At 46.3% G+C, this 26,979-nt stretch overlaps 1 protein-coding gene across 1 annotated transcript in view; it reads left to right on the top strand.

Moving 5' to 3' along the window:
- Positions 1–460: 460 nt before the first annotated feature.
- The window catches only part of Vav3 (vav guanine nucleotide exchange factor 3), a 388,131-nt gene continuing 361,612 nt past the window's right edge, over positions 461–26,979 (top strand). The window contains exon 1 of the mRNA XM_045138234.1: positions 461–773. Within this exon, the coding sequence (XP_044994169.1) occupies positions 570–773 (204 nt within the window). The 5' untranslated portion in view covers positions 461–569. The remainder of the gene's footprint in view (positions 774–26,979) is intronic.

Genomic DNA, 26,979 nt, shown 5'->3' on the forward strand with positions numbered 1-26,979 from the left:
GAGTGGGCGGGAGCGCCGGGCTGGTTCCGTGGCCGCCCCTCCCCTCCCGTCGCCCGCGCGCCCCGCCCCGCCCTCGGCCCGGCGCGGACCCCCCCAACCCCACCCCACACACCCGGAACCTCCCCAAGCCCCGGCGGCCCGCAGTCGCGCCCCCCCCCCCCGCGCGCCCCCCGGGGGGACTCTGCAGCCAGGCAGACGGCAGCGAGCCGGAGCGGCGCTGGGCATGCTCAGTGGCCGGCCGGGCGCCCGGGGCTCCTCTCGAGTCGGAAGCCCGAGCGTGGCCGCCGCCGCCGCCGAACCGGCCGGGGCGCACGGAGCGCGCGCGCGCGGGGGACTCGCGGCACCAGCAGCAGCAGCAGCAGCAGCAGCAGCAACGGCGTCGGCGGCGGCCGGGCCGCGGCGCGCACCGGAGCCGGGAATCCGAACCGAGTCCCGCGCGCGACCCACCGGCAGCGGCCCCCTGACTCCCTCGAACCGGGTCAGCGGAGGAAGCCGGGCGGCCGCCGCATCATCATCATCAGCAGCACCTCCTCCTCCCGGACGGACCCGCGTTCCCAGCCCTCGGGGACATGGAGCCGTGGAAGCAGTGCGCGCAGTGGCTCATCCACTGCAAGGTGCTGCCCGCCAACCACCGGGTGACCTGGGACTCGGCGCAGGTGTTCGATCTGGCGCAGACCCTCCGCGACGGGGTGCTGCTCTGCCAGCTCCTGCACAACCTCCGGGCGCAGTCCATCAACCTGAAGGAAATCAACCTGAGGCCTCAGATGTCCCAGGTAAGGAGGCCACCTCCCAACACCCCCCCCCCCCCCCGCCCCGGAACCTCCCCTTAACCAACCGGCTAATTTCTTTGTGTAAATGCAAACATTTAGGTGCGCTCGTGTTGCCCTCTCCTTCCAGGCTGCTGCTCTGGGGACCACATGGGCTTTTCCAACCTCGTCTGGAAATGGTTTAGCTCTTCAGCTGAGTGCTGAAAGCCTACCGTCCTGAGGCGGTGGGAGGAATAAGTTGTCCTCGATCTCTCTCCTTTCTCTCTCATATGTATGTGTGTGTGAACAAAGGGAGTCAGCAGGATCCAGCTTTTCAGTAACAACGGGGATGCGAAAGGATGCCACGAGGCGATGGAAGTGCATTTGCTTTTTAGTCCTGTTTTGCCCTTGGTGAGGTCCCCATTGCGCTCTCGAAAGAGGAACCGTGACAGGCATGAGGAATCTAGGAAGTGGAAGGCGTTCCGGTCCCGTTATCTGTGCAGAAACGACACTGGCCCAAGGAAGGAAAAGGAGCAGGGCACAGGCTGTCCACGCAGCCCGATGCCCCCGCCCCCCTGACCCTGCGCCCGTGGCCCCGGGCAAGCTACGTGGCCCTGTTGACAGGTCCCCTGAACCCGTGCGGGAAGGAGGGGCCGGCCTCTCCAGGAAGTGAGAAGTTTCGCTAGATTCCGCTCGCTTTCTTTCGCTCCCGTGCTCAGGTGTCCTGAGGCTTCCCGGGGTGGGGGTGGGGGGCACAGCTTGGCCTGGAGATGTCTCTTTGAGGGGGTCTGGAAAAAAAAAACTCCCCTCTGGATGGCTCACATGCCTTAGAGTCGGCTCAGAAGTCTGGGTGCAGCGGAAGGTGCCCCCCCTTTTTTTTTGTCCTGTCGGAAAGTTTCTGTTCAGAAGGATGTTAAAACAAAATTCACAACCTCTCATTTTCTCTTTCACAATTAAAAACAAAACAAAACAAAACAAAACACTTTTAACATCAAAAGGAGAAGAGAGAGCCCTTTTCATGACACATTTTAACACCAGTTCTGGATGGCACAGTGCCTTAGCTACTTAGCAACTTAGTTTGGAGTCTTTGAAGAAGGAACTGACTTTACACCGCTTCATAACCACGTACTTGAAGTCAGAACGCGCACGCACTCATCTCTGGCTGTTAGGGTTTCATCATCGTCCTCCTTGCGCACTTTAAACTCCCTGCCCCTTGCCTGTCTGCCTTCAACCTGTGTACAAGTGGCGAGAGCCAAACGTGTCTGCAAGAAAGATTTAACTTATCTGATACTCTAGGGCAAGCCTCCGAGTTGAAAGGGACTCCGTGGGTCCTTTCAGAATCTACCAACTATGGCTGTCCCTTTGAGGGGCTCAGCACACATTTCCATATGGGGGGAATCTACCACTGTGAGCAGAGTTATGTGGTGTGTAGCAGTCAGTTCCCCCGAGCCCCGTTTTCTACCTTGCCTTGTAGCCTCTGGAAGCAACACGGGCCAGGGATGCATTGGCCCACCAGCGGGGACAGTGGTTCTGGGCACAGTTCTCGAGACTTTCGTTTCTGCAGCTTTCAGCATTTGTTCATTAAGTTCTTCATAGTCCAGGGTTTTGGACAACCGAGTATTCTTCTACCCTTGGACTTTGGTTTAAGTGGTCACGGTGGAGGAGACATCTTTTCAAACAATTAAAAATATTTTTATTTATTTATTTGCAAGGAGAGACGGAGAGAAAGAGGCAGAGAGAGATAGAGAGAGAGAGGGAGAGAAAGAAAGAGTGGGTATGGGTGCCAGGGCCTCCTGCCAGTGCAAATGAACTCCAGATACATGCACCACTTTGTGCATCTGGCTATGTGGGTGCTGGGGAATTGAACCCAGGACAGCAGACTTTGCAAGCAAGCATTTTTAACCGCTGAGCCATCTCTCCAGCCTTCAAATGTGTTCTGCTGTTTCTTCTCTTCTTAAAATGCATGAGGTGTAATTTGAATCTTGCTGATGGCTGAAGATCATTATTATATATTTAATGAAAACAGGGCACGTACAGTTCTCTATGAGTTTTATTCCCTGCCGAAGGTCCCACAGTGAACATACCAGGATTCTTGCCCTAAAGGAATTATTAAGCTGTATCAGAGCAACCACCAGGTTATAATGATGGAAGTAGGAGAGTGAAATGATCTTCCTCAGGCCCCTGGGCTCTCAGTTCTTACATCTGACCAACCCGAGCTTCCTGGTTCCACATTCGGTGGGGTTTCTCCTGTAACCTATGGTGACTGAGCTCAAAGCTGAAGATAGTGGGGGTCATGTTTGTTTCCTTCCTGACTCTTGATGGCACTGCAGAGAGGTCAAGGGCTGGAGAGCTGAGAGCTAAGCAGATAAGCTCACATGATGCAGGTTGAGAGTAATCATGAAATAAGACATATTATGAAACAAGGTGACATATTTATATGCCTATTGTGACCAGCACCTACTGTGTACTTAATAAATGTTCACTATTAGTAAAATTGCCTGAAGTGTTTTCTTTTACAATTACTGTCATATGAAGGGTATTGGGCTACAATATGATTTTTAAAGGAATTGTAATAGTTAAAAAGCCCTTTGGACTGGTTGGTGCTTCTATTTCTTTTATTAAATAATTTTATTTATTTATTTTATAGAGAAAGAGAGAGAGAGAAAGTTGGATGTAGCAGGACTTCTTGCAACTGATTTTATATGGGTGCTGGGGAATTGAACCTGGGCCATCAGCACCTTTAACCCCCTGAGCCATCTCTCCAGCCCCAAATGCCTCTATTTCTACCTCATATATCTCATGTATGGTTGGAGGCCATATATTTCTGGCTGGTCTTTTTCATGAGATTCTTACTGTTCATAAATAAGGAATAAGCTTCGTGTACTTGGTGTCTCCTTGGCTGGGAATATTCGTTTTCTCGCTTCCTCTCCTCTTTTCCTCTCTCCTCTCTTCATCTTCTTTTTCTCTTTCCTCTTAACATCTACCCTGTTGCATTCTCTCATTCTCTTCAGATCCCTGCCTAGTCATCATGTCTTCAGAAAGGGCTTTCTTTGCTACTTTCTATAAATTGCATCAACTACCTTCTGTAAAATCACATTTGTCTTTTCACTCACCCAGCTTCAACATGCTTTAAGTGACATGTTGCGATGCATCCCAGCTAAGTGACTCTTCTGAAGTTAACAGTGTAATTGCCAGGGCTTGTGGCTTTTTTTTTTTTTGCTGTGTCCAAGAATCATTTCTTTTCTTGATTAGGCCTACTAAAGATATTAATTTGAAATAGATTATTTCCCTACAACACAGGGTCTAGGAAGGGAAGTCACTGGAAGCTCACACTTTAGAGCTTTGTGGCATTTGAAACTGTTATGACAGGTGCAGACTCAGGAAGCATTATTGGTTCTTTGCTTATTGTATGGGTTTAGTTTCCCAAATTAGGTTGTAAAATGAGTAGCCTTTTATTAAGGGTGGCTATTCCAGTGAGTGGGATGTTAATTTCAATTTTCTTTTTGTCAGCTTTCTGCCTTGTTTGCGTTAAAAAACAAACAACCCTGCAAATACTGTCTGTTCAATTATAGGCTTGGATCTTGCAGCATTCAAAGGCTAATTGAGTGCTCTTCAAAACAGAGGCATGAATAGTATTCCACTTCTCCTATTCATTGTTCTTTCAGGCTGTGGACATTAGTGTCTTACCTTTCTGGTCTCATACTTTTAAAATACCAATTTAGGTCGTGCATTTATGTATATTTATAATGAGTTAAAGAGGTTACACTTGGTGAGGTGGAATGCACCTGTAATCCTAGCACAAGGGAGGTGGAGGCAGGAGGATCAATAGTTCAAGGCCATCGTCGGCTACATAGGGAGTCAGAGGCCAAACTAGACTACATGAGAATCTGGTCCAAAAAAAGAAGCAAACATTCCATTTATTAGTCTACTTAACACTTTTTTTATTGTAAAGAATAAAGTTAAATAAAACTCAGATGACTGTTGAAAACCCAAGACATTTGGTGTCTATACAGTAGACAGATTTTTTTTCATCCGGAAATAAAGCATGTACGTGATTTGGGAGAAGAAGGCAATCCTTGTGCCCTTACGAAAAGGGATGGATTTAGTGGCTTGATGTCACCTTCTGTGGCTAAGAAGGTCTCCAGGACAGTGTTTAGCCAACTCTAGGTCTGTCATTGATGAGATTATTGTCATCTTAGTCTTTGGATATGTTAAACTTCACGTTATGTTCTAGAATGCTAGAATGTTGCCATTCTGGTGCATTTGATGAGGCTTCTGTCCATTAAACACAGTCTGTAAGCTCTGACCTGTCTGAACACGAGCTGTTCAGTCTTGAAGGGTTTCTTCATCAAGCAATTACTTGTTCTGCACTGAGCGCTGTTCAGGACATTAGCCTGGAGCTATAAACTCCACAAAGTTTTGCCCTGAAGTGACACACATGTTCATAAAGAAGGTAGACCACAAATAAGTAAATAAATAAATAAAATAAATAAATACAATTATGGCCTCAGGGAGGACACCTGAATCTGGGTAAGAGAATGGAGATAAGGGTGACTTTTACAGAAAGTAGTGTATATGAGAAAAGTCTTCTCTGACCAGGTGACAGCTGGGCAGGGACCTTAGAGGAGTCAGGGAATGGAGGGATGAGGCTGTCTGAAAAGAGAAAACTTGCAGCAGAGGGATCAGAGAGTGGAAGGCTCTGAGCTGATTAACTCTAGGCACCGGAGAGGAGCAGCAAATGAAGGTGGGGGACAGTGGAGGGAGGGCAGAGTGACAGGGATGAGGCTGGTAGAAAACGTGGGTCGAGTTTTGAGGACTTGTGGGTCCTTATGATGATTCTCATGTGACAGTGGGAAGCCAGCGAAGGGTTTGAGGCTAGGTGGTGGCGTGACCTGACTTACCTTGGTGACAGAGTCTCCCTGTCTAGGGTGTCATCTGCAGACCATGGCGCAACAGGCTGTAGGATCAGGCTGCTGCCACCATTCTGGCCGGTGGCTTGGGAGCCCTGGCCCGAGCAGAGACAGGAGATGATGAAACGATAGAGAGCTGCATGCGGTCAGCAATTAGAGGCGGCAGAGCTTTAGGGATGGGCTCAGGTGAGGGTTGTGAGAAGAGAGGCATCAAGAATGACCGCATGAGCTCTGGCCTGGGCAGCTGGCGTGACAGCTGCTGTTTTCTGACTTGGAGAGAAATAGAGGAAGCTGGCTTTGAAGGGATATGTGGCCAGGAGAGGAGGAGGATCCCGTGCTGGTTCTGTTTTCAGATGCCCCGTTGACATCGAGATGAGGATGCTGAGCAGCCAACCGGAGAAGTTGGACTTGCAGATGGAAAGTTTGGGGTCATTAAAGTACACACCTCATTTGAAATAATGAGGTTGGGCATTAGCATCTAGCAGGTAGTGTGAAAAGGAAAGTCCAGAATGAACCATGGAAGGGTGGGGAGAAAGGGAGTTGGAAAGGGACCTCCATGAGGTAGGAGGAGAGCTCACAGAGTAAGGTTAAGGAAGACAAGCAGATCAATCCCACGTGTCCAGTGCTACAGATACATCAAGCAAAACAAGGACAGTGTAAAATCTTGATTTAAACAGTATAAAGTTCCTTTGTGACCTTTACACAAAAAGACATTTGTTGTGGTAGGTAAACTCCTTAATGGAAAAGAAGAGAGAATTTTCAACACAGCAATATAAAAATCTCTAAAGGGGGTAATTTTGCTATGCAGAGAGCAGAGAACTAGGGTAGCGGCTACCAGGGGGAAGATACATCAAGAGGGTTGTTTTGTTATCACATAGAATTTTTATTGTACAGTACTAATGAGCTCTTTCGAATTTAGACAGACTTTCAAGCCAAGGACAGTGATGCCCTCCTGTAATCCCAGCATTCTGGAGGTCGGAAGGTTCAAAGTTATCTTGGCTACACAGTGAGTTTGAGGTCAGCCTGAGCATAGAAACCCTGTTTCAAACAAAGATTTAGCCAGATTTTTATTCTGTGGTACTCTTAAATAGGTGCATGTGTATGTGTGAAAATGTATGTATATAGAAAGACACAGGTGACCTAAATTTAATATGATCCTAAGGTCTTTCTTCTGCATCCCACTTCACAGCATGTGTGAAAGAATGACCCAATATTTGTCTCTGCAATTTCCTGCCTACCCTTGCTAATACCCAGTTGAGTTCTGATGTTATTACTGTTTTTTAAAGTGAAATAAAGAGAACTTTTTTCCCTAGCTATACATACCATATATTTAAAAAAACACCCTGTAATTATATTAGCTTCAGCATTGCTGGGTGTATTACATGTCTGTGCTCTCTGTCCCTCAGAGAAAGTGATGGTGTGTGCAGATGACTGGGCTATTGGGAAGGGACAGACAAAAAGCTGTTATTGTCCAAAAAGCATGATGCTCCCATTACATTTCTGGTCTCTTGAGCATAATGTCAGCGTTTTGTCTTTCTTCTCACAAGTCCATTATGTCTTTATCATTCGCTCCGTTGTTCCCTTGGATCATCTGCTGTTGTAATTTCAGTCGCTGCTGATCAGGGCCTTTTTATGGAAAGTAATGATGGTGCTTTAAGACATCTCAGGCACTTGTTTTGGTGGCGTAGTTGGTGGCTTTATCTGGGTTTTGTAGGAACTGATATACTGAAGTTTCATCTGTGAGGTCTAGGTCCTTGGCTCATGGTAAGGAAGATAAAAATCCTTTCCTATTTTTCTTTCCTGAGGCAGGATCTTATTCTAGCCATGCAGACCTACTTACTCTTATTCTGTAGACCCAGGCTGGTTTTGAACTCACAGTGATTCTCAGTCTTTCAAGTTGCTGGGGTTAAAAGCATATGCCACCATACCCAACATCCTTTTTTTATTTTTAAAGGTGGGGGGATTGTTATGCAAATAAAATTTATCTAGTGTAGATCAATACCTCTTTCCTACTTGTAAAAAACAGAGGACTCTTTTATTTATTTATTTGTTTTTTAAGAATTTTTTATTATTTTAATTTTTATTAGCATTTTCCATGATTATAAAAAAATCCCATGTTAATTCCCTCACTCCCCCCTCCCACACTTTCTCCTTTGAAATTCCATTCTCCATCATATTACCTCCCGATATATTTATTTGTTTTTTGAGGTAGGGTCTCACTCTAGCTCAGGCTGACCTGGAATGCACTATGTAGTCTCAGGGTGGCTGAGATCCTCCTACCTCTGCTTCCCAAGTGCTGGGATTAAAGATGAGTGCCACCACACCTGGCAAAGGACTGTTTTTAAAATTATTTTTTCCATAGACTTCATGGGGCAATTGGCATGACTGACCATTCCCTTCCTCCCAAACCTCTCTTCCCATCACTCTGTTATGTTCTTGTGTCTCTCTCATACTCTTTCCTGCTTGGTCCCTTTGCCAGCTACTCTGTATTATAATGATGATTATCATCATGATCTTGTGTGTGTGTGTGTGTGTGTGTGTGCATACATGTGCACACACATAGGCATACCATAGATTGGATGTGGAGGTCAGAAGGCAACCTCCAGGTGTTGGTCCTTTCTTTCCACATTTATTTATTTATTTAACGAGAGAGGCAGGGGGACAGAATGGGCATGAAAGGTCCTCCAGCCAGTTCAAATAAACTCCAGATGCATGCTCCACCATTTGCATGTGGCTTTACATGGTTACCTGGGAATTGAACCTGAGTCCTTTGGCTTTGCAGCAAGTGCCATCTCTCCAGCCCAGCCACCATTTTTTTTTTTTTTTTTTTTTCGAGATAGGGTCTCACTCTAGCTCAGGCTGACCTGGAGTTCACCATGTAGTCTCAGGGTGGCCTTGAACTCACAGTGATCCTCCTACCTCTGCCTCCCCCGAGTTCTGGGATTAAAGGCGTGCACCACCACGTCTGGCCCCAGCCACCGTATTTGTGAGACAAGGTTTCTCTTGTCTTTGTCACTGGAAAGGCCCGTGCCTAGGCATTCTCCTGGTCTCAGCCATCCACTGCTCTAGACACATCTGGATGACAGATGTATGCTCCATGTTGTATGCAGCTTCATGTGGGTGATGGGAATTGAACTCAGGTCAGCAGGTTTGCAGAGCAAGGACTTCTAATCACTGAGACATCTCCCCTAGCCCTAACTCCCCTTTAAACATTCCATCAACATTCTAGAGTTCCCACCTCAATTGTGCTTTCTTCCTTGGATCATCTCATGAGATCTGTGGTGGTTTAAATAAATGGCCCTAATATATTCAGTTTTTTATTGTTTGTAGTTTGCATCTGCAGCCACCTGACTGGAGGCAGGGTCACTGGGTGGATCTTAAGTTGTGGTGGTGGGTTTCAGATTTCAATCTAAAGATATGCAAAGTGTGCGTAGCTGGAGGTCCTGAAGTGTGCTGTGGCTTTTGGCTTTTAGGCTGGTGCTTCTTTCTCACTCTGTGTTTTGTCCTGTGAAGGCAGGCCAGCTTCTTCTGCCATTTATGGAACTTCCCCCGGGTCTGTAAGCTTCAATAAATCCCTTCCTCCATAACTGCTTGGTCTGGAAGTTCGTCTCAGCGAACCTGAAGCTGTCTGCTGCAACATCCATGATGCTAACTGATCATGACAGACTTTGAACTCACATTGACAGCCCGGGTCAGCCTGCGCTGCACCTCCTTCCGCTGTGACTGTCTCTTCGCCAGTGAAATCTGGACATGGAAGAAAATTCACTCAGCAGTCAAGATGGGCTGGGTGGGGCCACGCTGGGCGTGAACAAGATTGCAGCTGAAGTCTGTTCTAGGCCGGGGAGGCCAGAGCAAGGGGGCTAATGGAGGAAGAAAGAGGAACATAAAAGATTAGAGAAATGGACAGGACACTGGGACTTCCAAAGGCAGAGAGAGTGGATCTGATCTAGACTGAGCCTCAGGTGCTCTGCTCGGGCGACTGGAGTGGGTAATAAAAGAAGGGCGGGTGGCAGAGAGTGCGTTCAGATTGGGGCGCCGAACTTGAAGTTACACCAGTGGCTGACCGGCTTCTCAGTTTCAAGCGTCCTGCTCTTTCACTAACCCCCTTCTTGCTGGCTTATTCTACTAATTCCTGAAATCCAACAATCTTTTGAACTCATGGCTCCCACCACCTCCTCACTGCTTGCATGGAGTCATTTCCTTCCTGCTCAGCTTACTGACCACGGCCATTCTGGTGCCTTCCTTGGCTTCACTTATTTATCTTGCTCCTTTGGGTAAACAGAACCCTGGCTAAATCCAGCTTGTTACTTATTTCCTGCCTATAACCAAGCTGCACAAGATGGTGGAGGAAAACCCACGCTAAACAGACTCTTTCTCTCTCTACATTCATGATCCCTAGCCTCAAGTGCACTGTGACCCGCCGGGTCATGTCAGCCATGCCCGTCTGGATTGGATGTTCTAACTCTACGGACTGTGGGCTCTTGGCAATACCTGTGATGCTTTCAGGGGTTCCAGAAAGTCTCTTCTCAGGATATTAAGACATTGTTCCCCTTTGTAATGTGCATTTTCTCATTAGCAGGTAGTGGAGTTTTCTGAAGGTTGTATAACTTTGCTGATGTCATTGCTGTGACTGGCAGAGGAATATGCATTTGGGTATATTTTAAGGATGTGTTAGTTTAGAATCCTAATATGTTGAACATAGATAGCTGTAACCCACTCCTCCCTGACCAAAGCTACTGAGAGTTCTCTGTGATCATTTCGAAGAGTGAGGAGTCCTACCAAAACATTTGAGAACCAGGCTGCATGGGCCATTTCTGACTGCTCCAGTTGACTCTTTTTTTTTAAAATTATTTTTTATTTATTTATTTGAAAGCGACAGACACAGAGAGAGAGAGAGAGGCAGATAGAGAGACAGAGAGAATGGGCGCGCCAGGGCCTCCAGCCACTGCAAACGAACTCCAGACGCATGCACCCCCTTCTGCATCTGGCTAACGTGGGTCCTGGAGAATCAAGCCTTGAACCGGGGTCCTTAGGCTTCACAGGCAAGCACTTAACCACTAAGCCATCTCTCCAGCCCTCCAGTTGACTCTTGAGTTCATCTTACTCTTTTAAAAAAAAGTTTTATGTATTTATTTTAGAGAGAGGTATATACAGAGAGGAAGATGGAGAGAGATAATGGACACACCAGAGCCTCTAGCCACTGTAAGTGAACTCCAGATGCATGTGCTACCTTGTGCATCTGGCTTACATGGGTCCTGAGGAATCGAACCTGGGTCCTTTGGCCTTGTAGGCAAGCATGTTAACCACTAAGCCATCCCTGCAGCCTGAGTTCGTGGTATTCTCTGCTCCAGCCTCCATTGCCGCCTCCTCCAGGCTTCCTCTTGACTGATAACGCGTTTCCTGTTCTGCTGAGAAGATAGACAGAATCTGAGGCGTGCTTTCTCTAGCTCCATCATGCTGCCTCTGTGTCCAGAGACGGTGTTTTCTCTCCCGGACCGGGAGTGAATGAACAGGGCTCTGAGCCAAACCTAGTTTCACCCTCAGTCTTACCCACATGCCCTCCTGCATCATCAGTTGTCGTCTGGATCTTTCTATTTTTAAGCACATATAGTGTGATCTCCCTCATTTGGTTCAGGATATGCTCTTAAGATTGTCACAAAGACGTGATGATCGGTTACTCAGGCTTTGACCTCTGAACTACTGGTGCAGGTAAGTGGTTAGTCAGCTTCCTTATAGCTGGTGGTTGCTGATGGACCATAGATAATCCAGAGTTCTTAGAAAGCACACAAGCGCCCATGGTCTGGTCTGTTCCATCTCTCAAAGCAACTCCAGACACACGCGCCACCATCTAGCTTACGTGGGTATTCGGGAATCGAACCTGGGTCCTTTGGCTTTGCTGGCAAATGCCTTAACCACTAATACATCTCTCCAACCTGCAACTCTTCTTGTCATTTAATTGTAAGCTATTATTGGCTATAATAAGAACAGTGACAGCCATTGTTAGCTATTATGTGGACTGTTATTATGCTGCATGCACTCCCTCACTCTTCACCTGCCCCGTCACCCTGAGCAGAGGCTCTGTCAGGTGTTAGGACCAATCGTAAATCGACATTGTGCCTTTTCCTGGTCTTGGGCATTTAGTGGACAAACCTATAAGCAGAAAAGGCCATTACTTTTGTTTGTCTTAGAAAATTATTTCAGAAATCTATTTTGTGCTGCTGAGCATCCTTGCCGCGTCTGCGTTGCAGGAAGCGTAGTCGGCTTCGGAGCTCCTTACATAACAGGAAACCAGCAGCATATGCTGCTCACATGGGAGGCTCCAGTGGGTCAATTAATATGGAATATTTAATGATGCACTTGATACTAGCCTTCCATGCTTTTCAAAGTGCTTGTCTTGAAACAGATCTGTAGCAGCTGGGCTGCATAAACGCGCATCGAGTGGCTTTCTGTCTCTTCCCGGGATCCTGGGGGGCAGCGTGGTTAAATGAGAAGGCCCCAGGTCAGGAATCGGGAGATTTGGATTCTAGCCCCAGCTCTGGCTGTGACACTCTCTGGCTTTAGCAAGAGCCCGCACTTTCTCGACTTCGGAGGGTCTTGGCAATTCTGTATCCAGTCTCACTTGGGAGCATCCTGCTTTCATGAAGATGAGGCGTCAGGCAGAAAGGGGTGAATGGCCTTGGAAAAGTTACCTGTGTCCATTGAGTCCTTTCCGCCTTTGATGGGCAAGAATCAGTAAAGCCTCACCTTGTAGTATTGAGATGAGAAGTGAGCAATATATATTTAAATGCCTGATGCCATAAGGTACTCAGTAAGGTTATTTCCTTCCACCCTGTCATCCTTCCCCCAACCTCTTAAGTCTGCGAGGCAGGAAGAAGATGATCTTATCACTGCTCTACAGAGGAGGAAATTGACATGTGCACTGGCTAAAGGGATTTTTTTTTTCAAGGTCACACAGACAGGAAGTGGTGAAGACAGGAGTAGATTCCAACTGTCCTAATTCCAAATTCAGAAAAATTTCCCATTTCTGCTGCCAAACCCAGTGGCTATATGGTGACTTACAGGAGGAAAGGGCTGCGCCAGTACTTGCAAGCTGCAAGGCATGCAAATGTGACTCTCATTGTGTTATTTTACACTGAAGGTACATTTAAATGGGCATCTAAAGTAACCATACGTGTTCTCAGCTACGCAACAGGCTAATGCGTTTATAGATTGTCCGTTGTCACTTTGGCTCTGTTTTCATGGACATTGATGTATGTGAGTTGATTAGCTTATCAAGGTGCCTGCTTACTCTGGAGACTTTGCAGCAGATGCTGAAAGCTCAAAGGACGTAGGCTCCAGTCCCTGACTCTTGTACTTACCTTCTTGTTGCTGGGACATAACTCCTAACCCAAAGCAGCTGCTGGGAGGAGAGTATTTATTTGGTCTCCAGGGGAGGCTTCACGATGTCAGGGGAAGCATGCCATGGGCAGACGTTGGACCTCACCTCTGCCATAGCAGGTGGGAAACAGCAGCAGGAGAGTGAGCTGAGTGCTGGCAAGGGGGCGCTGGCTGTAACAGCCCTAAGTCTGCCACCCAGTAACACCCCCCCCTCCAGCAAGGCTCCACTTCCTAAATTGCCATTAGCTGGGGACCAAGCATTCAGAGCTCATAAATTTATGGGAGACCTCTGACTCAAGTCAGCACAGTGACCCTGTGTAACTTGTACGTGATACAGCATGAAGTCCCCTGCAGCCTTGTCCTTATAAAGTAGGGCAAGAGAGCCATTTGAGTTGAGAGTGAGTAGACAGGCAGATGCTTATTAGGTGGGTAATGTTATTCTTGATTTTATGCAACATTGTCACAAAATGATGTTTTTATGTGTATGCATGGCTCAAGGTGTTTCTTTCCATAGATTTTTGTCTAGTATTTTCTATATGCAGGGCACAGGACACATAGAGATAAATCGTGTGCCATTTCTGCTTTTGTGAGGCAGGGAGAAAATAGATTTGACCTCCAAGGCGGGTATTTACAAGAATGTAGAAAGGAAGTAAGTCATTGGAAAGGACACGGCCTGTGCAAAAAATAAAAGTACATGCAGGAGAGAGAGAGAGAGAGAGAGAGAGAGAGAGAGAGAGAGAGAGAGAGAGGGAGGGAGAGAGAGAGGGAGAGAGAGAGGGAGGGAGGGGGAGGGAGGGAGAGAGGAGGGGAGTGCAGGAAGACAATGAGGGAGGAAAAGAGGGAGAAAGAGAAAGGAGTGCAGGAAGACTATATGGAGATTGGTTACTGGAAAGGAAGAAGGTTTGAGAAAAAAAATTGGGTGTGGGAGATGAATGTGCAGCAACATTGAGACCTCAGTCAGTCACGCCCCGGCCAGCCCGATATTCTGAGCAATGTCGAAATACCCTTACTGACATTAACACTGGCATTTGGCCGAACGTTTCATATTCTGAAGACATTGACAAGGCTGACTTTGCTACGTGGACATTCCCTAGACTATCGGGAAAGCCGAGGGAGTAAGGACGTGTAGTCCAACTGCTTAACGGGCAGCTAAAGGAAGATGCTGGAAGGAATGGGACCCTCCTGCCACTCCCTGCCTCCACCAGAACCATTCATTATCCTACCCGGCTCCTTAGCTGACTGACATCCCCTCTTTCCTGGTCCACCTGGTGTTGGCTGTGAACTCCGGAGTCCTTCTGTGATTAGCCTTCCCGCTTCATTCCATCCTCTCTTCGCCTTCTGTGCGCCATGGCTCAGTCACTCTAGCCCTGGAGTGCCTTCCCTTCCTCTAAATGCTTTCCTGCCCTGAAGTTGTGTTCCATATCTCAGGAGCCTGTATTAAAAAAAAGTGTATATATATTTTTTATTTATTTGAGAATGACAGACAGAACGAGAAAGAGGGAGAGAGAGAGAGAGAGAGAGAGAATGGGCACACCAGGGCCTCCAGCCACTGCAAATGAACTCCAGACACGTGCACCCCCTAGTGCATCTGGCTAACATGGGTCCTGGGGAATCGAGCCTCGAACCTGGGTCCTTAGGCTTCACAGGCAAGTGCCTAAGCACTAAGGCATCTCTCCAGCCCAGAGCCTGTATTTTAAATTTATTTTAGAGAGAGATAGATAGATAGATAGAGAGAGAGAGAGATAGAGGGAGGGAGGGAGAGGGAGGGACACAGAGAGACAGAGAGAAAGAGAATGGGTGTGCCAGGGCCTCTAGACACTGCAGATGAACTCCACATGTATGCACCACCTTGTGCACCTGGCTTTATGTGGGTACAGGGGAATTGAACCTGAGTCCTTAGGTTTTGCAGGCAAGTGCTCTAACTACTGAGAAATCTTTCCAGCCCAAATGAGCTTAAAATATTTTATTTATATTTATTTATTTATGAGACAGAGATGGTGGGGGGATGAATGGGCACTCCAGGGCCTTTAGCCAGTGCAAACTAAATTCAGATTCATGCACCACCATGTGTGTATTGCTTACATGGGTACGGGGGAACTGAACCTGGGTCCTTAGGCTTTGCAGGCAAGTGCCTTAATTGCTAACCCATCTCTCTGGCCCCATGCGTTGGTCTTGACCATGCAGATTTCTTGCAGCTTACTAGCATTTGCCTCCACCTCTTCATAAGGCTTCTGAGCCTCTCTTAGCTTCCTCTCAGTCCCCATAGTTCAGCCTTCCAAATCCCAGACTCCTTGGGTTCCCACCTCCACAGCAGGCTCTGCAGGCTCATCTTGTACTCATCATTACCACCTACCTTTCCTGAATCCTGACTTGGATGCAGCCTGCCCCGTCCCACTCCCCGCGTGGCGACTGTTGTTACGGACATGACAGGAAGCAACGGCTCCACATTTTGCAAGTTACGGTTCTATGTACTTACTTTTTGTGTCATGTGACTCTCGTGAAAGAGTCTGGCACCTTGCAGGCGATATCTAATCTGGATCTTTCAGAGGTCTAGAAGTTGTGGAAGTTTGATTCTAAGGAGTAGAACACTGCATGCCTAACGTGCCTTTTCAGGTTTGTGGTCTCCGGAGCGCAGTGGTATGATCGATGAACCAGAAGTCACATTTTCCAGTTCCTAGCAGTAACCAGGCTCTCTGTCCAGTCTTTTTCCCCGTCCCCTCTTGCAACCAGCTCACAGCATTTGCTTCGTGTTTCAGAGCATTTAGTGGGTGGAAATGTCATATTATGATGCAGTAGCATAACTTTCTCTTAATCATGTATATGATGTCTGAAAGGGAAAATGGACTTAGCATATTTTTTTTGTCACTTCTTGATACTCCAAGGTGCAGGGTTAGCAGACGATAGTAAGCTTCCTGGCTTTGACCTTCAGACATGATAAAGCATTTGTTGACTGAGGGAAGCATGCTTTAAGTCAGTCAGACACACAAGAAATGTTCAAATTCCAATTATTTACGAAGACCATAATACTTGGAAACAGAACCTTGCATTTGCACAGAGAACATATGTGGGGATTCAGTAAAATATAGCATTTGTCTTCCATAAGGGGAAAGCAGCAATTGAGTTATACGATGCTTATATTCATAGTGAACATTGACTGAAAATATGTGTGTCCTTCTGGAGACGCTGCTTAGGAAGGGGATGTAACATAATTGCTGTTAACACCAGTGGTTTCCTTGTGGATTTTCAGATGAGAAGCTGGAATCTTGAGAATATTTATGAAATAGCTCAGATAGTGAAATCCTTGTTAAATTCTCAATCATTTTGAATACATACATAGTTCTATTTTGCGACCGTAGTGAAGAGAAAAGTAATGAAAAAGGTAAAATAACTTAATAAGGTTCTTATGTTCCTAATTTGGGAAAGATTTGATTTTTCTCTGTCACATTAACTAAGTGGTTCAATAACTTTTGTGATGCATGTACATTTCTCACCTGACATCCTTGTCCATCCTTCCTTCCTAGAGCCCCCTGTGCTTAAGTCCCTGGCGCGCCAATTCTCTGTTTCTCTCCGTCTCGCTGTCTCTAAAATAAAATGAAAAAAAAAAATCTCAATGGAAAAACAATGCATTTAAAATAAAGCACTGACAAGAATACCTTTCCCTCTTTACAGAAGAGATAAAGAGTATCCGTTAAACTCCATGGACATGCATCAAGCTAAAGTTTTGGAGAGTTCCTCAACTCTGACTTCCAGCATGCACACTGCTCCGATAAGCTGGTGAGGCAGCCTTTGATGTGTCAGTCTGGCTTTGAATCATGGCTCCGCCGCTTATAGTCTTGGGCAGTATAACCACTCTGATCTTGGGTTTCCCCATTTCTGAGGTGGAGATGATGGTACCTTCCTGTAGTGTTTGGAAGGACGAAATTAATTAAATGATGTGTTCAAGTCAGTATTTGGACATTGAAGGCACTTAATAAATGTAGACCATGTTCATTTTCGCACAGTGTACCACACAGTGCCGAGGAAGGAAGGCTCTGTTTGAATGGATCCTTATAACCACTGACTTGTTGGCTTGCTGAATTGCATACAATACAGAGCTGGAAAAATCTGTAGAAATGATGCCAGTCCCACACCCTGGCTCTCAGGTTGAGCATTCCGAAGCTTGTGGTGTGTGCAGACTTTCAGCCAAGATTACTTGGTTTGGCAACACTGGTCCAGACCCAGGTTTTCTGAATAGTAGTGACAGAGGCCTTATGAGGAATTTAAATTGCGCTTACACTTAAAACTATTTTTGAGCCGGGCGTGGTGGTGCACGCCTTTAATCCCAGCACTTGGGAGGCAGAGGTAGGAGGATCACGGTGAGTTGAGGCCACCCTGAGACTACATAGTGAATTCCAGGTCAGCCTGGACTAGAGTGAGACCCTGCCTTGAAAAACCAAAGGAAAAAAATATTTTTGGCAGCTGGAGAGATGACTCAGTAGTCAAAGGTGCTTGCTTACAAAGTCTGCTGGCCCAGGTTTGATTCCCCAGTACCCACGTAAATGGAGATGCATGAAGTGACACATGCATCTGGAGCTCACTTGCAGTGGCAGGAGACTGTGGTGTTCCCATAGTCATATATTTTTCCCTCAAATAAATAAGTAAATATTTAAAAATATTTTTATAAAGACTAGAAATTAAGATGAATATGGTGACACATGCTTCTCATCCCAGCACTTGGGGGCAGAGACATAAGGATCAGGAGTTCATGGCCAGCCTGGGCTATATGAGGCCAGCCGGGGCTACATGAGACCCAAGCTCAATAAATGAATAAATAAGTAAATAAATAAATAAAGATTAGAATGTCTGCAGTTCAGAGTTAGTAATGTCAAACACTTATATTAAGAATCATATTCTTGGGCTGGAGAGATGGCTTAGTGGTTAAGCGCTTGCCTGTGAAGCCTAAGGACTCTACTCCGGTTCGAGGTTCGATTCCCCAGGACCCATGTTAGCCAGATGCACAAGGGGGCGCACGCATCTGGAGTTCAATTGCAGTGGCTGGAGGCCCTGGCGCGCCCATTCTCTCTCTCTCTGCCTCTTTCTCTCTCTGCTGCTCTCAAGTAAATAAATAAATATATTTTTTTAAAAAGAATCATATTCTTGGGGCTGCATGGTGGTTAAAATTGCTGGTTTGCAAAGCCTAAAGGCCTGGGTTCAATTTCACAGTACGCATGTAAAGCCAGATGCAAGTAGTGCATACGTTTGGAATTCATTTGTAGCGGCAGAAGGCCCTGGAGCACCCATGCTTGCTTTTTCTCTCTCTCAAGTAAGTAAAAATATTAAAAAAGTACCATATTAGTTTGTGTTAGCCACTAAGCCATCACTCTCGCCCTCTTCTACCCATTCTTTTTTTTATTAAGCATGTAAAATTTATTTATTTCAAATTTTTCACATTTTGACCATTTTTCCTCAATTTTTATTAACATTTTCCATGATTATAAAAAATATCCCATGGTAATACCCTCTCTCCACCCCTTTTCCCCTTTGAAATTCCATTCTCCATCATATCCCCACCCCATCTCAATCAGTCTCTCTTTTATTTTGATGTCATGATCTTTTCCTCCTCTTATGATGGTCTTGTGTGTGAGGTCATAGATATCCAGGCCATTTTGTGTCTGGAGGGAGCACGTTGTAAGGAGTCCTACCCTTCCTTTGGCTCTTACATTCTTTTCATCACCTCTTCCTCATTAGTCCCTGAGCCTTGGAAGGTGTGATCGAGATGTTACTCAGTACTCCAGTCACTTGTTTCCAACACTATGATACCTTCTGAGTCATCCCAAGGTACTGCCATCTGAAAAGAGAAGATTGTCTACCCAAAGTGAGAGTAGCATTAATATAAGGGTATAAATATTAAGAGAAGTGCTTACTGGGCAGTTTGATAAGCATAGTATATACATTTTTTCAGACATCAGCAGATGTTACACCCTTAGGGCTCATGACTACCCCTGTTTTAAGATTTCAGTATCAGTGATGTGTTCCCACCCATGGAGCGGGCCTCCAGTCCAATTGGAACAATGATATGCTGCTGATTTTTTTTTTTTTTTTTTTTTTTTGAGGTAGGGTCTCACTGTAGCTCAGACTGGCCTGGAATTCACTCAGCAGTCTCAGGGTGGCCTCGAACTCATGGTGATCCTCCTACCTCTGCCTCCCAAGTGCTGGGATTAAAGGTGTGCGCCACCACACCCGGCCTACCCATTTTTACTGGAGCTGGAATCTGTACTGGTTTGGAGCTAGTTGACTTTTGTTTGACAACAGGATCCACTGTTCTCCTGTGCTCTGAGGGTGAGGTGTGAAAGCCCTCCTTGAGTGAGTCTCTCCTGGTCTTACCCTGCAGGCCTCTGTCGTCTCCAATGCACGCCAGTCCTCTGTCCCCTCAGGCGTGCGTCCCCCTCTCCTTGCTTCTTCTGTCACAGGCACACTGGGGACTGAGGCCTTCCCAGAATTTGTTGCCGCATCTTTTCCTTCTAGATCTAGAGCTTGCCATTTTGTCTGTTTCTGGCTTTCATTTTCTTTTATCCAACGCCGCTTGAAAAGCTTTGCTTCGTGACTAACTTTCCTGCTTATGTTTTATTCACTGCTGACTCCTGGGGACCAGCCTAGAGCCCAGCACTAGTGCAAATAAATACCTAAGGATGCTTAAATAACCAAATGTGCAATAACTACCATTATTAGCAATAAACAAAGCACAGGGAGTTTTATGTATAATTTATGTCTTTGTGATTTCTACTTGCCCTAGAATGTGCATGTAGTCTTCAAGGAGCTTTGAAAAAGCTAAAATAAATATTTTTATGAAGATCCTGTTTGCTTTTTTCTTACATAACTTTTCATTATCAATGAGGGCAAGTCTGAAGAGAGAACAGACACTTGCAGCAAGTGTAGTTTGGTATCAATCAAGCAATCCTTCATCTTAGTCAACGTGCTTTCTCTGCGACCTCATAACATTACGTGGCCCACCCAGGAGTCTGGGCAGCGAGTTATCTGGAGCCAAATAACATAGCAGAAGGACTTACCAATGAAGATGAGCATTCCTGTGAGATTGCATTATGCCTGGTACATTTCCTTCCATTTGGGATCTCCAGCCCTTGCAATTTGCAGGTGGTCTTATCTTACACTCTCAATGTCCTCTGCAGGTTCTAAACTGTATGTTGAGCCAGGTGTGGTGGCTCTTGGGAGGCAGAGGCTGGAGGATCACTGTGAGTTCAAGGCCACCCTGAGACTACATAGTGAATTCCAGGTCAGGCTGGGCTAAAGTGAGACCCTATTTTGAAAAACAACAATAACAAAAATTGCATTTTTAAAAAATATATTTTATTTATTTGAGAGAGAGAGAAAGAGGGTAAGAGAGAGAGAGAAAGAGAGAGAGAAAGAGAGAGAGAGAGACAGAGAGAGAGACAGAGAGAAGGAGAATGGGCACACCAGGGCCTCTTGCCACTGCAAACGAGCTCCAGATGTGTGAGTCCCCTTGTGAGTCTGGCTTACGTGGGTCCTGGAGAATTGAACCGGGGTCCTTTGGTTTTGCGGGCAAGTACCTTAAACACCAAGCCATCTCTTCAGCCCCCCCAAACTGCATTTTGTTCAGTTGAACAGTATTTACTGAACACATTATCACCTAAGTGCTCATTATGCACTGGTGATAGAGCAAAGAAACAGGGTTAGAAAAGCGGTCTATGTCAGAGAATGTGTGCTCTGCCCTCACCCCACATTTCCCTGGGGAAGAGCTTCTGTCAGGGTACCAGCATACGCCTGGATGTGTGTGATTTTGCTTCGTCTGGGTCTTTTTGCCTTTGGGGTGAGTGGTGGCTTTCTGGTCTAGCTGGGCAGCTCAACAGAATAGGGCCCGTCTTCAAGGGGGAAACCTACAAAGTTGTTTGTTACATAAGTGAGTTGGGTGGGGAGAGAGAGCTTTGTTTTTAAGCCACTGGGTTTTTTATTTTTATTTATTTGCCAGAGAAAGAGAGGAGAGAGAGGGAATGGGTACACCAGGGCCTCCAGCCACTGCAAACGAACTCCAGACCCGTGCGCCCTTTTGTGCATCTGGCTAACATGGGTCCTGGGGAATCGAACCTGGGTCCTTTGGCTTTGCAGGCAAACGCCTTAACCTCTAAGCCATCTCTCCAGACTCCCCCCTCCTTTTTTTAGTAGAAAAGAGGAGTGCTTATTTTGACTTTGAGGGAACATGGAGGTGATGTCAGCAGAGGTCACAGGCAGGTGGCCATCTTTACAGGCATAGCTGTTTGTAATGGGTGTTAGCCCTGTTAGCGCAGGGTGAGCTGATGTGAGCCCGGCTGAGGGGGGCTGGGCTTTGTGGGTGGACTCGGAGCATGTAGCCTTTGGGTTTGGCGGGTGCAGCAAGGCTGGGTGGAAGAAGTGACCTTTGTAGTCCCGTGGGGGAGTGCAGCATTTGCCACTCGGGTGTTTCAAGCGAGGCTGCAAGGGGCACTTCAAACTGTAAGAGTAAAAGCACCTTTGTGTCAGGGTCTTTCTTTCAATTGTGAAAAGCAGGCCAAGGAAGGAAGTGATAAATCCGCTTTAATAAATGTAGTCAAATTCATTCCAGGCCAAAGGAAGGGCCTGGAGGGAGTAATTTTATGTAATTTTGGAGCTTATCTACAAGATCTTAATAGACCACCTATCGGATGACTAACCTCACCTCTCCAACAAAGAGCAGACCCAGAAGTCATCCTTTCTGCCAGCGAGCAGCAATCAAAGGCCAGGCCTGGAGGAAGCCGACCTCTGCACGGCCCGGCTCAGGAGTCAGAAGCATGACTGTTACACCTGAGCAGCGGTTTCACAGGTTATGTTGGCTCTCATTAGCTAATTATATGTTGTCTAAGAAATAATTGGCTTGAGATGGACAAATGAGCCAATGAGATCATTGCACACCAGAACCCTAGGAAGGTGATTCGAAGGGTCTGTGTCCGGCTCACTCACATTCTAGAGGTCATGTTTCTTTAGGAAGTCAGGAAGAAACCAGAGAGACGTGAAGAGCGTCCTAGGCCTTATCAGGAGAGGAGCCGTCAGTCTGAAAAGACGAGGCTAAGAGCACCGTTCGCAGGTGCTGAGCTGTGAAGGAGAAAAGTGGGATCTGAGGGATGGGTAGATATGGACATAAAAAGGGACGTTCACGCTGATGATGAGAAACGGTGATAAACTTCTAGAAACACTGGGCTGGAGAGATGGCTTAGCGGTTAAGCGCTTGCCTGTGAAGCCTAAGGACCCCGGTTCGAGGCTCGATCCCCCAGGACCCACGTTAGCCAGATGCACAAGGGGGCGCATGTGTCTGAAGTTCATCTGCAGTGGCTGGAGGCCCTGGCGCGCCCATTCTCTCTCTCTCTCTCTCTGGCTCTCTCTGCCTCTTTCTCTCTCTGTCACTGTCAAAATTTAAACAAACAAACAAACAAACAAAAAGAAAAACTTCTAGAAACACAATGAAAGAAGAGTGGGGAAAGATCCAAAAGATTTTCATCAGGTCCCAGCAAGGGTTTCTTTAACAATGAAGCCTAAGGCTAGTGCTTAGATTTAAAAAAAAGCTGGAAATTTGATTTGTATATATCAAGGATGGATGGATATAGCCTTACATTTTGTGCACTGCATGAAGATTTTTGATAGGCTAGGTTGAAAGCACCTGGTCACCCTTGTCCCATGGGGCATCTGGCCAGGGTTTGCCTTCTCCTCAAGGGTACCCCTTCTAAGATGTATAAAGCACTCCCCAGCCCCATGGGACTAGGGGTGGCCCTGGAATACCAAGTGGTGACAGAAAATTTTCACTTTCTAGGGCTAGTCAACAGGTCTCAGCAAAGAATACTGAGGCTTAAGATTGGGGGAGAAGGTATTACCTGTCCCCTGAAGGAAGGTCTCTCATGTTCTTTATGGAGTTAGGCCTCTAGAGGACGTCAAGGAAAAGTAATAGACATTCTAGGGGAGGCAGCTTAAGCCTAACTAGATGTGGGCCTGGCCTCCTGGAGGTTCCATCTCTGCTGCGTTCATCTGGAACAGAAATGAAGGCTGGCCAGGTTTTGTTTGAATATTGAATATATCATGTATATGGATGCAGTCATATTCCGAAGATTTCAGTCCTTATTCATGTAGGACATATATGATAAAACGTGGAGGAATATGTAAGAATGTTAGAAAGGCAAATATCTGGTACCGGAGGTTGGGGTGGGAGAGAAGGAAGTGAGCTATGGTGTCTTTCCCACACTGACCTCTGACTCTTTCTAAATGAAAGTAGGATTAGTAGAGATGGATTAAACGTGAGGGGACATGCTCTCTTTGTGGCAGAAGACCAAGAAAAGCACGGAAGGACCTGACCTTTCCAACACTCAGGAATGCTGGTGTCTTGAGGTGCCAACACAGCATTGCAGGTCCTCACACACTTCCAGGATGTGGGCATCAGGAACAGGCAGGGTTGTCCTGGCATCTGCTGAGGCTGGATTAGAGGAGGCATGTAGTCTCTGAGATGACCTGCCCCAGGAAGCAGTTTTCACAGCTCACCATCACATCCCAAAAGGCAGTTGCAACAGATGCTGTAGCCTGAGACGAAACCTCGTGCTTAAGAAAGATTGTGGAGGTGACTGTAAGGCAGAGCCCATGATCCATTCAGCCCTTGCGTGCCAGAAACATGGGGCTCAGCAACAATCTGGGAACTAAGAAATGTGGAAGATGCAGCAGGGAGAGAAAGGCTCCATGCCTGGGGTCATAGGGAACCAGGGCTGCCACTGTGGCAGATGTCTGAACACTGAAAGAACTGGCTTCACTGTTACTGGCTCATGGTATAAGGGAATGGTCTATCCCATGGTCCATCGTGGGAGAGAAGGTCTGGCTGATGGTGTAAGGGAATGGTCTATCCCATGGTCCATCGTGGGAGAGAAGGTCTGGCTGATGGTGTAAGGGAACAGTCTATCCCATGGTCCATCGTGGGAGAGAAGTTCTGGCTCATGGTGTAAGGGAATGGTCTATCCCATGGTCCGTCATTATAGGGAAGGTCTGGTGACAGGAACTGGTCAGTCTGTGTTGGCAGGAACTTGTAGCTGCCTGTTTCTCACTTCTTGGGAGAGAGAAAGAGAGAAAGAACGAGAGTTATCTTGGGCTGGCACCAGAAGTGGAGATCACCTTTAAGGTCTGAGCCCAGTGACTCACTTTGGCTAGTGAGGCCGCAGTCCCAAAGGTTCTGCCTCCTCAACAGCTCCACCATCTGAGGATCTAGAAGAGTTTGCACACTTGAACTTGCAGGGGACATTTCACATTCAAACCAAAACTACTCTCTTTTTAAAAAAATTTTTTTTTTTATTCATTTTTATTTATTTACTTGAGAGTGATAGAGAGAGAAAGAGGCAGATAGAGAGAGAGAGAGAGAGAGAATGGGCGCGCCAGGGCTTCCAGCCTCTGCACATGAACTCCAGTCGCGTGCGCCCCCTTGTGCATCTGGCTAACGTGGGTCCTGGGGAATCGAGCCTTGAACCGGGGTCCTTAGGCTTCACAGGCAAGCGTCTAACCGCTAAGCCATCTCTCCAGCCCCAAAACTACTCTCTTACTTGGAGAACAAAGCTAGAAGGGAGACTCTCTTTGTTAAATTTTGTTTCTGTATTTATCTTGGTGGTGTGATTTTTGTGTTCACTGTAGAATCCCTGGTGGTCATTAAATGACTGACTGGGCATTGTTTGGAATCTTAAAGAGACCTGGGGGTGAATTTCAAGCACTGATTTAGCATGGTCTTAGCTCTTATTTTTTAAAAATTTATTTACTTGAGAGTGACAGACAAAGAGAAAGAGGCAGAGACAGAGAGAAAGAGAGAAAGAATGGGCGCACCAGGGCCTCCGGCCAGTGCAAACGAACTCTAGACATGTGCGCCCTTGTGCATCTGGCTCACATGGGCCCTGGGGAATTAAGCCTCGAACTGGGGTCCTTAGGCTTCACAGGCAAGCGCTTAACCGCTAAGCCATCTCTCCAGCCCCTTAGCACTCTTTTATTTGATGTACTTCTCTGGTCTGTTCAGAACCGTGTTCAAAGTGATCCTAAGAGTGAAATCGAAAGGCCAGTAGTCACACTGAAAGGCCCTCCTCATCCAAGTGAGAAAAGAGCTACTTGTTTTTTGTTGGGGGGGAGGGATTTGCCATACTTCTAGTAATATAGGGCCTTGGGGGATAAGGAAAAAGAAAATAAGTGACTTTTATGCCCAGCCATCCAGTTTTCATAAGAAAGGATCCATAAGAGTGATATTCCTGGTCTTTCTTCTCCTTTATTCTTTTCCCTAAGAGAGTGACTTATGTCCTCCAAGAGAAGGCATGCTGTGATCCCCTTGTGACTCTCTTTTAGGGCCTGTCTGCCTGTAGAGAAGGTTCACTCCAGCCTACAAGGTGAGTCAGGGAGCAGGCTCTACCTCCGTGAGGGTGAGAGGGACGCAGCAGTTCATTTGACCTAACTCAGCCCTTTCTCTGAACACAGTCCCTAAGAATATAACGCTTTTTATTCTTAGGGACTGTGTTCAAATTTAGATGGAGGAAAGGTGTATTATTTATTCAGTCCTCTGAGTTCTTAACATCTGAACTTTTGAGGCTCTGAGGTGGAGGACTGTTCTTGTAGTTACTGTAGTGGGGATGATGCATCTCCAAGCAAACACGGTGGATGTAACTGGTATCTGGGGAGCAAATGTCTTCCAGGAAGTGCATGTGCGCTTGGATTAGTTTTCTAGGCCGATTTGCTTGAAACACTGTTTTCCAACCTTTCACCCTAAGATAATGTCTATCCTTTGTAGAAAGGTGAGTTTCTTGGAGACAACAAATTGTAGGATCCTGCTTTTTAACCCAGTCTGCAAATCTATGTCTTTTCGTTGGGGCATTTAGGCCGTTGATATTAAGAGATATTATTGAAAGGTATGTATTTGTGTTTGCCATTTTTGTGTGTGTGTGTGTGTGTTTCTGGTTCTACCTGCGCTCTCTTCTGTTAACTAGTATTTGAATATTGCTTGTTTTTTCTAGGTTCCTTATATGTGTGCTTTTCCTTTTCTTCAGCATGGAGGATTCTAGCAAGTATTTTCTGTAGAGCTGGTTTTGCCTTCAAATACTCCTTTAACCTGCTTTTGTCATGGAATGTCTTTATTTCTCCATCTATTTGAATGGATAACTTTGCAGGATAAAGTAACCTTGGTTGACAGTTGTTATCTTTCAGAACTTGGAATATATCACTCCAAGCCCTTCTGGCTTTAAATGTTTGTGTTGAATAATCTGCTGTAATCCTGATGGGCTTGCTTTTGTAGGTATGCACTTGGATTAGTGAACTGTGTTGGTGGTGGTGTAAGGTGTTGGGGATGAATAAACTATGAAAGCAGTAAGGGGGAGTCCCATGCTATCCCTGTATATTCTCTTTTTGGTTTGAAAAGAATTATCACAGTAGTACTTAGCTTTAAAAAAAAATTTATTTGTATTTATTTTTTGAGAGAGAGAGAAAGAGGCAGATAGCTCGGGAATGGGAATACCAGGGTCTCCAGCTGCTCCAAACGAACTCCAGATGTGTGTGCCACCTTGTGTATCTGGCTTATGTGGGTCCTGGGGAATCAAACCTGGAACCGGGGTCCTTAGGTTTCACTGGCAAGTGCTTAACTGTTAAGCCATCTCTCCAGCCCCTACTTAGCGTTTTGTTTTGTTTTTCTGCTCAAGTCCACTTGTGCGGTGCTGCTGAGAGTATCCAAGGGGACCTTGTTTTACACAAGGCGTAGGAATCTTCCCTCTTCATTGTTCTCTTGTTCTGTAAATATTAATTGGCCTGTAGTGATAGTTGCAGAGGTAATCAAAGGCTCATAGCTGCTTGAGGATGTGAAAATATTGAGTATGTTGTGGGTTCAGTGTAGTGAGGCGATGGTACACAAAACCGAGCTTATCCAAAAACAAGAAACCTGGAGGAAAAGGACAGCC

This window comes from Jaculus jaculus, chromosome 19, assembly GCF_020740685.1.
Source record: "Jaculus jaculus isolate mJacJac1 chromosome 19, mJacJac1.mat.Y.cur, whole genome shotgun sequence".
Taxonomy (NCBI): domain Eukaryota; kingdom Metazoa; phylum Chordata; class Mammalia; order Rodentia; family Dipodidae; genus Jaculus; species Jaculus jaculus.